We start from the raw sequence: 12,752 nt of genomic DNA on the forward strand, positions 1-12,752 counted from the left end.
AGTCTACAGGGGAAATAAAATATATAGATTGTCCATGTACCTAATGGATATGTTATGTCCTCCGGATCGATTTATAACTACTTTTCGATGTGGATGAAATATACAAATTCTGAATTAAGTCCTCATTGTTCTAATAAGATTGAGAATAGGAAACAATAAGGACTTCCAGTAAGGAGATGCTCAAAAGTGTAGACAAATTATGGTCTTTGATATAGGTTCATTGTTTTTTATTTAGATACATTCAAATGGCTTTCGTGATAAAAATGACTTCATAAAAGAAGTTCATCTAGTTGCCTGAGGAAGTGTTCTTATCCCCAAGTAGACATGAGCAGGGGTCAGGCAAAATTAATTTTACCTGTTGGCACGGATTTTCTGAGAAATTCGATTGGCAGAGAAGTTAATGTTCCTTACTATGCTCTAAGGTCTCTTCAGACCCAAGAGCAAAATAAATGTAAGGTGCAAAAAATAACAAAAATAAACCTCATGAGAGGCTTACTATAAACCTCTTCACGTCATCCGCTCTTCACCATCACCTCTCCAGTCTACACTTCATCTTCTGATCCCCACTGCTTGAGCTGAAATAACCGGACCTCTCATGCTAGGCTGGGACTTCCAGCTCTGATAACATTCTAGAGCAGAGGTGTCAAACTGCATTCCTCGAGGGCCACCAACAGGTCATGTTTTCAGGAGTTCCTTAGCATTCCACAAGGTGCTGGAATCATTCTGTGCAGGTGATTAAATTATCACCTGTGCAATACAAGGAAATCCAGAAAACATGACCTGTTGGCGGCCCTGGGGGAATGCAGTTTGACACCTCTGCTCTAGAAGTCTTGTTTCTCCCCACACTTATCTTTGAAGTGATGTGTGGTCATAAATCAGTTTAGAGCATCTAAAATAAAGACAGATGAAAAAGAGTTAAAAACTCCTTATTGGATCATCGGAATAAGTTCACTGGTGGATTATCAGATAAATCATTTTGCAACGAGCAATAGATTGTGCAACATGAAAACTGTGCAAGGCAAATGGTGAAAATATTTAGTAACACCCATCCCGTAGAATGTAAGTCGGCAAGGGCAGGGTCCTCTCGCCTCTGTACCAGCCTGTCATTGCTAGTTTGTTTACTGTAAAAGATATCTATAACTCTGTATGTAACCCCTTTCTCATGTACAGCACCATGGAATTAATGGTGTTATATAAATAATAATAATAACAGAAATAATTTGCAGCCCAGAATACATACAGATAATTAAGCAAAAATGTCCACAATGGTTGACAACCCCAAAGACTATAGAGTTATTGTAAATTATCACATTTTATTATGCAATGGAGAATTCAGTGCTTTTTCAGAATTCCCAAAGTTAGAGTAGCGGAGCTCTGGTCAGACCCCTGAATTCCCCATGCCCCCTTATTGTTTATTGGAATGTAGTAGATGACCTTTTAGTTAGACTGATCTGCACAAATAGTGATACAGGACTTGTCTGAACTAGATCCTTTTGGGGTCACAGGACAGTCTCTGGAATTTAGAAGTTTCTATTCTAACTAGATTAGTCTGACTTAATTGACCTCCACAAGTTTCTAGACTAAAATAAATCTTGCAAAATCATCTCTTTTATGTCACTAAATGGAATTTATCAAGTTTCTTCTAAACCAGGCATTCCCCTGCCTGGAGAGATTAAATTAATGCAATTATTTATACAATCAATGAGTCATTTATCATGGTTATCTAAACTTTGCATGCAAGCTCTTGAACTGGGAGATAAGTGATATGATTGGGTTGTATTGAGTAGTGACATTGCAGAGACGCGCTGTATGCCACATTAAGAATACAAAAATAACAGATCTTGCAAATTCAATAATCCCTTTTTTAACCTCATGTTGTAGTGCTCAAATTAAACTGCCCGAGGTCTATCTCATGGAAAGTGATGGTGGAAATTTTTGCCTAGGAGCTTCTCTGATCAAATCTATGGGTCTGATGAACTCAAATGATGAACCATTTTACAAGAAATTTAGAATTGATGGCTTATTAATAAATGTTTAATCACTTGAGTGTCAATGAAAAACTTCCCTGAAACAGCTTCCAGAAATAAAAGAGACCTCCAGGACCCTAGAGGAATTGGCAAACCCCTTAGTATCTGCACAAGTCTCTCAAAATGTCCTGTAAAGCAGAGCTTCCTTAAACTTTTCTATTGCCCAGTTCCAGCATCACTGGCGCACACAGACAGATAAGGGCCCCTGTGCAAGAATAGTATATGGGCCTTAGCAGCCAAATAGTTCATCATAATACACAATGCCACCTGCTTTAGAGGTGGAAATGGCCTCCTTAACTACTGGGCTCTTGTGCATCTGCACAACTTACACCAATGATATGTCTGTCCCTGTCCAGTGCATCTAAAAGCAAATTTTGTTGTACAAGATTGGAATAATGCCTCCTGTAAAGAGCAATGACTGCCAGCCACCAACACTAATTAGCTGTTAGAAGATCCAATTGCCGATACCTTTACGCAGTTAGTGCCAGAATACAACAGCTCCAAATATTGTGCAGTAATCATTCTCGTGTACTGTAGCTAAGTTCCCATTCACTTCAGTAGGAGCAGATCTGCAGAACCTGAAGATGGTCACTGCATAGAGTATGGAACTGTACTGTTCTGGACTGATACACTGTGGACTGCTGCAAACCATGGGAATTGCTAATATCTAATTGGTGGACGTTGCTCCTATTGGAAAACCATGCATCTGAAATGATTGAACTCTTCTAAGGATAAGGTAACAATATTGTAGTCCTGGACAACCCCTTTAAGAGTTCATTTGAATCCTATTTGACTTTGTTGAAATCATCATTGCAGTCCTCATTTTGGTAGCATGTATGCTTTGATTACTTTCCTGAAATATTTCCACATCTATGTGTGGTTTGGAAATCCCCTTTACATATTGAAGGTTTCAAACTATTAAGGAAACTCTTTACCCTGGCATTGTAAATTGAGCATACATTTGTTACTAAGTCATCCACTGATGCCAACATGCTGGTCTTCTTAAAGCTGGCAGCCACAGTGGCACAGGAAAGGCTGGGAAGGCATGGTTGAGGCTTACCACTGCTCTCCCCAAGCCAATGGTGCTGCTACATGGATGCAGAAAGACTGGATTGCTGATCTCAGTGGCTGACGCAGCACAGAGTTGCCATGTTGACCTCTTTTTTTTCTGCACAGATTACCAAAAAATCACAGACAAATAATAGTTTTTACGAACACATTGGAAAACCATAATAACTTATGATTATAAAGGATCCATGTCTATAACCCTTTCTTCTGATATGACTACATCAGCTGCATTCACTGTGAACTGTAAAATTATGATAATTACAGTAAAAATAATCTGTATAAGTTTCTTCAGCGCCCAAAAAATAGTGGACACCTCAAATTTTTTATGGACAGGGTAAAAAAAGTGCCCTATTTTTATGGTGTGTCCTGGAATTTTTGGACAGTTGGCAGTCCTAAGGGAATGAGAGGTAGAGGGCATCAGGCAGGGAGATCATACATGAGATAAGCATTTTCAGTCCTGCTAAAGGTACCTTCACACTAAGCGACTTTGCAGCGAGAACGACGACGATCCGTGACGTTGCAGCGTCCTGGATAGCGATCTCGTTGTGTTTGACACGCAGCAGCGATCTGGATCCCGCTGTGATATCGCTGGTCGGAGCTAGAAGTCCAGAACTTTATTTCGTCGCTGATCACCCGCTGTCCATCCCTGGATCGGTGTTTGTGTGACACCGATCCAGCGATGTGTTCACTTGTAAGCAGGGTAAGTATCGGGTTACTAAGCGCAGGGCCGCGCTTAGTAACCCGATATTTACCCTGGTTACCATTGTAAAAGTAAAAAAAAAAAAAAACGTACATACTCACATTCCGATGTCTGTCACGTCCCCCGCCATCAGCTTCCCGCACTGGCTGTCAGTGCCGGCCGTAAAGAAGAGCACAGCGGTGACGTCAACGCTGTGCTCTGCTTTACGGCCGGCCAGCACTGACACATTCAGTGCAGGGAAGCCGCCGGCGGGGGACGTGACAGACATCAGAAGGTGAGTATGTAGTGTTTTTTTTTTACTTTTACAATGGTAACCAGGGTAAATATCGGGTTACTAAGCGCGGCCCTGCACTTAGTAACCCGATGTTTACCCTGGTTACCCGGGTGCTGCAGGGGGACTTCGGCATCATTGAAGACAGTTTCAACGATGCCGAAGTCGTTCCCCTGATCGTTGGTCGCTGGAGAGAGCTGTCTGTGTGACAGCTCCCCAGCGACCACACAATGACTTACCAACGATCGCATCGCTGGTCGTGATCGTTGGTAAGTCGTTTAGTGTAACGGTACCTTTACTCGAGCTTCCATAGTCTGCTATTATTGATAGGGGACCACGATGTAAATGATCAAAAATTCATATCCCACTGGAAAATTTAGTCTTCAGTATTTACACTCTTGGTTTTTTATTTCACTTTTGCCAATTGAATTTGTTTTTAATCCTTAATGAATGGTTAAATTTAACCAAAAATAAGTTGTGTAAACCTTCAGGGGCATTCATTAGGCTTGCAGTATAATTAATTATTGTTTTCTTATTTTTAGATTTGGACTATGATTTGGATATCGACGACGTTCCATTTAATAAACAGATGAGAAACCAGCAGGATCAGAATGGCAGAGAAATAACCCACCTCCAGCCTGGAAGCGACAGCATAAAGACTGTTACGGCCAAACCACTTCTTCCCCTCACAATTACCTTGTTAGGACTTGTCTCAGTGAACTGATCCTCCAGTCTTAACCTTTTACTGTTCTGGTAGCCACATAATGATCCTAGCTGAGTTTTACAATTTATAACATTTCCCAGACCATTGTAAAGTCTTCTTGGAGAAAAGAATTTTATATAATAATATTATTAATGTATTAATAAAGAACATTTCTTTGTTCACAGATTTTATTTACAAATGTTTGGTGGTGTGTTTTAGAGTCGGTCTATGAACATATTGCTCCTTAATATATAAGTTTATGGAATGTCCATAGACAGAAAGGGAATACAAATACTTATAGTCCTGGATAACTCCATTAAAGGCTTTTATGAAAGGCAGACAATATAATTTTTTACTACCGGTCTAAGATCTAACAGGCAGGTAGTTGCTAACTACTTGCCTGTTGTTCCCGGCGCTGATCTCTGACTGCTCCTTCTGGTGATTGAGCGGCTTTCATTGATGTGGCATAGACAGAGCAGCGGCTTCTGTTCTCTGCTCTGTTGACGGGGTGTGACTGCTGATGTCATGTTGAAAGACAGCCGGCTCTCTGCTGCCTAACTGCAGAGAGCCAGCTGTCAATCAACATGAAGTCGATAGTCATTCTCCATCGACAGATCAGCCCAGAAGAGGAATGGCTGCTCTGTTGACGTGGAGCAGTTGATTCGCCAGTAAGAACGGTTGGTGACCGCTCTGAGCCGGCGTCAGGTAGAACTGGCAGATAGTTGCCTTCATTAGCAGTTCATGGAAATCGGACTTTACTCATGTCATCAAAATGCAGTCCGATGTTTTCCACAGTCTCCTTGAAATCAATGGTTGAATGCGATCCAAATATCAGATCAAACTTGGGCATGCTGCATTTTTTTTTCCCCAGACCGGAAAAAATCTGACATGTGCACGGCCCGTAAAAACACTGGATTGCACTCAAACCAATGTTATGGGATCACACTCTGACCGAAAATACTGTCTTCTGCATAAGCCCATACACTGTCTAATTAATGTAAACCATGTCAGGAGGTTTGAAGACATTCCATATTGACAACGTGAATGTTAACCCCTCTAGGGTTTATGTGTGAGCCTCGTTCTGACACTCCATAGGCTTACACTCTAAAAATGACTTCCGGCTAGCACATAGACCCAAGTGTGTTCTGGAAAGTCTAAATAGCCATCACGTGAGTAAGAAGGTGACCGGAGCGGTGCTTAAAACTAGAGAAGATGGTGATTCGTGAGTATATTATCTCACTTACAACTATATCACATACATATCAATACAGGTTTATGGAATAAAACATTTCTCCGGAATGCTTCTTTAAGACTTGAAGAACTACTAAACTAGCCTTTCTCCTTCACTGATCCTCTGGTTAATTCACCACCCATCAAAATAAAATGTCACCAAATTAGTGTAGGCACCCTCTCTCCAGGAGTCCCACATTATAATTACACAGTTTGCTGCTGTATGCCCTTGCCTCTTGCCATAACCTGTTGAAACAGTGTGAACAAACTAATGGAAGGAGCAGCAGACACAATAAACGAGAAGGTAGGTGTTACAGAAAAGTCATCTTGCTAAATATTTATAATTCGATTCCACCCCTGATGAAGCACACAGTGTGAAACAGGCATGGGGCTGGCTGGGCATCTGGATTCCTCCTTACTTTGGTTGCTACCAGGCATTTGTTTATGATACAAAAAAGTAAATATATTACTTTTTGGAGCATCTTTCTGTGCTGAATGACATCAGCTATCAGTATATGCACGTTACCTATCAGCAGATTGATGCATTTTCATGTTATTACTGTTTTTTTACTTATTGCACTTCGCACTATGAGATATTACATCTTACACTGGTGTCATTCATTGATCTATTTTTTTCCAGACTTTTCTTTCTATATTTCTTTCTATTTCTTTTTTTGTGTTTAATTCTTTTCATGCATCTCTCTATATAACCATCTGCGTTGTACTGTCCTTTGGGGTTTCCAGCTGCCTTGCCCTTTCTCTTCTTTTTGTCTCTACATTGAATGGTTTCTTTGTATTGCATTTTAACATGTTTTTATCTATTTTTCAATAAAGTTTGTCATTTTTTGCATTATTGCATGGTCGCAGTCATGCTTTCTTTGGTAGCTTATCTATGATGTTTTGTATGTGACCTATACTTAGACTAGGAACTATATAGGTAATACATTTATAAGTAGTCCTCATAGCCTATGAGCGTGCTTGTTGCACCAAGGGGCATTGGCGGAGAGGAGGAAAGGACCGCCACTACCACCCAGTGCAGGTCTCTGGCACCAGGTACTTCCAGCATTATGGATCCTAGTTCTTCCTACTCTCACATGTTGTGGAGGGTGAGACATTACTTCAAGAATTACTATGGGCTCCTCAATTACTGGATACAACCCTGCTATTGCTCATTTAGTGACATCTCAATTAAAGTTTGTATATTTGTTCTTTGGAAGATAACAGAAGAGAGGATCCCTACTGCTATTATCATCTATGTTCCAAATATCCCCCACAGGGTATCCTCTCTACAAACAATCATTTCTCTAAACTGTGCCATATGAGAAAATATCTGTATTTCTGTTACTTCCAGCAATCTTATGACACTGCATTGCAATGAGGTCAGCTCTGAATCTAATGTTTATGGCTCACTGGGGAAGTGAAAATTCCTTCTCAATGTGGGGCCATGCCACCCTGCATTCATGGCAGAACCGTGTTACTGTTACATTACTGGAAAATATTACATAAGAATTTTAATTAGATTTTGGCAGTAGTGACATTTTTTCAAGCTCATCGGTCCAGGACCATATTATCATACAACCACATGGAGATGGATTCACTTGGAAAGGTAAAAAATAACGAGTGTCTTAAGGTAGCACTGCACTGATGAATTTACTACTATTACCACTACTATTGATATCAATTATTATTATTAATAGTAATTATTGTATTTACAATGTTTAATATATTAATGGCAAGTCATACTGTAATTTCTTATGGGCAGCACTGTTGCTCAAAGATAAGTACTGTTACTTTGCAGCTCCATGGAATGGCGTTCAAATGTAACCAAGAGCAACATCTGCATGTTCTCCCATTATTTGCGTAGGTTTCTTTTGAGATCTCCGGTTTCCTACCACACTTCAAAAACATTCATATTTTAATTAGCTTCCTATGAAATTGGAGCTACATGGTAAATGTGTTTAAAGGGAAGCTGTCATCAGAAAATGATGTCATCGTTATAGAAGTCCTGAAATTTGCACCCTGGTAAAAGGGGCTCTTTTAGACTCATACTTTATAATTTGTGTTTCAGGAAACAACACATATACAGAGCCACAATGGTCAGATCCTGACTCTATCTGTTATATTGAAGCATCTAATGAGCCTGTGCAAAAGTCATTTTCAAGGGGAGGGTAGCAGGGTCAGCTGTGACATTACCTAGTATAAATGATGGATCCTGTATCATTAGCAGTGTATAGAGTTATTAATCGTTATTTTAGCCCCCCTCTAATGATGAGAAGCCTTGCAAAAAACTCCTGCTAAGAGGGCAGAAAGTATGGACCCCATTCAAAATTTGCATTCTTTTTTAAGTCACTTTTCTTCTTTTTACTTTTTTTTGCGCCCAAATAGCACATGGGATTCATGATTTTTGCGCAAAGCTCAAAATTTTCTGTTTTTCTGCCTTCAACTGTTTTTGCATCTTTTTCACAAAAAAATTGCAAGTTTTTCAAAATGTTTTTTAAAAAAACATGTCTTTTTATCTAACGTGCATAAAATCACTTCAGAGGAGACTGGAGTAGCGTTGTGCCAAATTTGCAAAAAAGTCATATTTTATGAATCAATCTAAAACATCTGGAACAGCCATATTGACGTAAAAATTATGAAACTAAATAATTCACAAAAGACAACTTGAAAAAAAAGAGTCAAATGGTTTGATGAATTTGATGTAAATCAAAAAGTCACTAATCAAGAGGTATTCAGTATTCACAGCAAAATCAATGTCAAAAATGCAATGAGGAATTGGGCACCAATAAGTTTTAAAAAGTCCCAGTAGTCACTAAGAAAATCACAAAATTATACATTTTGTTTTTTAATTTTAAAAAAAAGGTTGTGATGTGTTAAAACATTGTCAAAATGCCCTGCGTTTTACCTGCGGATTCCCTGTGGATTTTGTGCAGTTTTTGTGCGGATTTCGCCTGCGTTTTTACACTTGCGCATTCCTATTAAGGAATAGGTGTAAAACGCTGCGGAATCTGTACAAAGAATTGACATGCTGTGGAATAAACAGCAGCGTTTCCGCTCTGAATTTTCCGCAGCATGTGCACTGCGGATTTGGTTTTCCATAGGTTTACATGGTACTGTACACTGCATGGAAAACTGCTGCGGATCCGCAGGGCCAAATCCGCAACGTGTGCACATACCCTAAGAGAGGTTAATCGAATTTTGAGCCCCACTATGGGACAAGCTACAGCCCTTGCTGATCGGCGCCCAGCTGCAAAACGAGAGGAAGGGGAACTCTGCCATGAGGGAAATCTTAAAGGGAGGCATCCCTGACACTTGTTCTGCGCAATTCTAATCTACCTAGCTTCCCTAGATGGCTTCTTTCACTCCATGCGGCGATCACGTTCTTATCCCTTTCTTACCCCCAAAACGACCTTGACTAGTGTATGGTAGCAGGAACACTTGTCCTGCTCTAACATAAAGACACAAAGGGAAACAGATAAGGATAAAAAACAGCACTGAACGCGCTACCAGACTACAGAAAAGGAAGGACAAGGTGAGGCTAACCAAATAGGAGATAAGTTTTAGGAAGGCACTCAAACTAAAGCCTAAGTCACACTAAACGACTTACCAACGATCACGACCAGCGATATGACCTGGCCGTGATCGTTGGTAAGTCGTTGTGTGGTCGCTGGGGAACTGTCACACAGACAGCTCTCTCCAGCGACCAACGGTCACGGGGAACGACTTCGGCATTGTTGAAACTGTCTTCAACGATGCCGAAGTCCCCCTGCAGCACCCGGGTAACCAGGGTAAACATCGGGTTACTAAGTGCAGGGCCGCGCTTAGTAACCCGATATTTACCCTGGTTACCATTGTAAAAGTTAAAAAAAAAACACTACATACTCACATTCTGATGTCTGTCACGTCCCCCGGCGTCCACAGGGTTAAAACTGCTTTCGGCAGGAGCGCTGCTAATGCACGCGCTGCTGCCTAGAGCTTCCCTGCACTGAATGTGTCAGCGCCGGCAGTAACAGCGGTGACGTCTCTTGGCAGCAGCACGTGCATTAGCAGTGCTCCTGCCGAAAGCAGTTTTAACTCTGTGGACGCCGGGGGACGTGACAGACATCAGAATGTGAGTATGTACTGTTTTTTTTTAACTTTTACAATGGTAACCAAGGTAAATATCAGGTTACTAAGCGTGGCCCTGCGCTTAGTAACCCGATATTTACCCTGGTTACAAGTGAACACATCGCTGGATCGGCGTCACACACGCCGATCCAGCGATGACAGCGGGTGATCAGCAACCAAAAAATGGTCCTGATCATTCCCCAACGACCAACGATCTCCCAGCAGGGGCCTGATCGTTGGTCGCTGTCACACATAACGAGATCGTTAGCAGGATCGTTGCTACGTCACCAAAAGCATGACGTTGCAATGATATCGTTAACGATATCGTTATGTGTGACTCAGCCTTAACTTACAAACAGATATCTCTAGAGACAACTCCAAGATGACCTATCTTCACACAGCTCACACCTCCAGCACCAAACCAGGTTATAGCAAGTTGTCTATGGCAACTACTCAAGCAAAGAGGTGAGTCTTTACACCAGAGGGGAGTGGAGAAATCAGAACAGCTGAGAAAACTCAGGATGCAGAGCTCCAGGAGCCAAACAGAACTGTTAAACCCTTGCACAGCTAATTGGAAGGCAAAGCAGATCCAACCAGTGCAGGTGCATATGTAGCCAGACACCATGATCTTCTGACCCCTCTCTGTCATGGCATGCCTGTGACAGATGCATAAAATGTTGAAGTATTCCATCTGGGCCATCCTCTATAAGGTTGAGCTATTCTTTGTAAAGATGAACTAATTGATTAGCAGGACTCTGGTTCAGTGGTCACATCATGCTGACATCCATGTCACGCCACAATGATGACTTTGCACTAGGCCAGCTAATTCTGGAGGTAGTCGGAGGTTCGCAGGGTTTCCACTCAGCAGCCACAGAATACTGACATCACCACTGGTCCATGGTCATTCGAATTTATTCACTCATCCATAATCCTTTGTCCTTAGAAATCATTTGAAATTATTTCAAATAAATGTAGTATCCTCAGGCTTCCTACAAATGCAACTTATCTTCCAAATCCAACTCCAAGAAAAGAATTAAGTAATTTTAATAGGTAAACAAGTGCCAAAATTCAGAAAAACGTCAACATTTTATTAGACATATATATTACATTATACTTAAAATGAAGAGTATTGCATTTTAATTTAAAAAAAATCATATACAAGTAAAATTATATGTCACAAAATCAATAATTTGTACTCAGGGTATTCCTAGGGATATATATTAGCTAATAGCCATTTATCAAAATGATCAAACCCATAGAAGACCCTGGACTAATTTTTAAGCCAACCTGTTAATAATCATATTGTTCATATAGTAGTACTGAAACTGCTCCATTTTAATAAAAAATAAATGAATAAAAATAATAAAAAAATAAAATAAAAAAATAAAAAATGAAATAATTAAAAAAAATAAAAAATGAAAAAATAAAATAAAATGTTTTTTTTTTTTTTTTAAATAAAAAAATAAAAAAAATAAAATAAAAATAAAAGTAAAAAATAAAATAAATGAAAAAATAAAATAAAATTAAAAAGAATATAAAAATAAAATAAAAAAATACAAGAATATATTTGCACTTGGCAACATTAATTTCTTTTAAATGGGATATTTAACTTATTTCATGCACTGTGGCACTATCCACCAATCAGCTAAATGGAGCAGTTTCAGTGCTACTATATGAACAATATGATTATTAACAGGTTGGCTTAAAAATTAGTCCAGGGTCTTCTATGGGTTTGATCATTTTGATAAATGGCTAATAGCTAATATATTTCCCTAGGAATACCCTGAGTACAAATTTTGGATTTTGTGATATATAATTTGACTTATATATGAATTTTTTGATTAGAGTGCAATGCTCTTTGCATGCAGCTCTTTTGTATCTGTATCTCCTTCATTTTAAGTGTATTGTAATATATATGTCTAATAAAATATGTTGTAGGTTTTTCTGAATTTTGGCTAGTGCTTCCGTTGCTTTGTAGGATTTAATTAATTGGAAGTGCCAGCAATCTAGGCCGGGTTATTGGTTATATTAATTTTAGTAGGTGTACATTGTTCCCAGATATTCAAAAGATTTAATTAACCTAATTCTGGCCAAATTTTTCTTTACTCCTAATAAATAAGACATCATTTTTTATTTCTGAAGAACCAATTCAAAACTTTCTGATTTTGAGGAGTTTCCAACAAATTATCTCAGCCTTGCAAAGCATATCATATTATATCACTCTAGTTTGCATAACATGGAAAATACTATCAACATTATATCCAAGATTTCATTGTGCAGCTTAAAACTTGGAAATGAAATGAGTTTCGGAGATATTGACATGAACAGAGAAACCTGTCATTGTCTATCCACTGTACCTCATTAACATACCTTTTTTACCATCTAATAAGGATGAGTTCCAAAATGTTAGACCTTTTTTTCCCAGTGACCCGCTTTCTGCAATGAAATCCATAGGAATATGAATAATAAATCATAAGATCACCTTAGGCTGTTGAAAAGCTCAAGAAAATTCTGTCATACAATATGAGAAATAGGTCTTTAAAAACTTGACCTTTTTTTGTTTTTTTGGAGCTATTGATGTGCAGTCTTCTTACTCAGATCCAATTACTCTTCTACCTATAGAGCATATCATCTCTTTAATATACC

General features: G+C 39.3%; 1 protein-coding gene across 1 annotated transcript in view; it reads left to right on the forward strand.

Annotated features, from left to right (window-relative positions):
* The window catches only part of GPC3 (glypican 3), a 726,510-nt gene extending 721,555 nt beyond the window's left edge, over positions 1–4,955 (forward strand). Inside the window, exon 8 of the mRNA XM_077285334.1 lies at positions 4,609–4,955. Coding sequence (XP_077141449.1) covers positions 4,609–4,790 — 182 coding nt within the window. The 3' untranslated portion in view covers positions 4,791–4,955. The remainder of the gene's footprint in view (positions 1–4,608) is intronic.
* The last annotated feature ends 7,797 nt before the right edge of the window (positions 4,956–12,752 follow it).

Source organism: Ranitomeya variabilis, chromosome 2 (genome assembly GCF_051348905.1).
Source record: "Ranitomeya variabilis isolate aRanVar5 chromosome 2, aRanVar5.hap1, whole genome shotgun sequence".
Lineage (NCBI taxonomy): Eukaryota > Metazoa > Chordata > Amphibia > Anura > Dendrobatidae > Ranitomeya > Ranitomeya variabilis.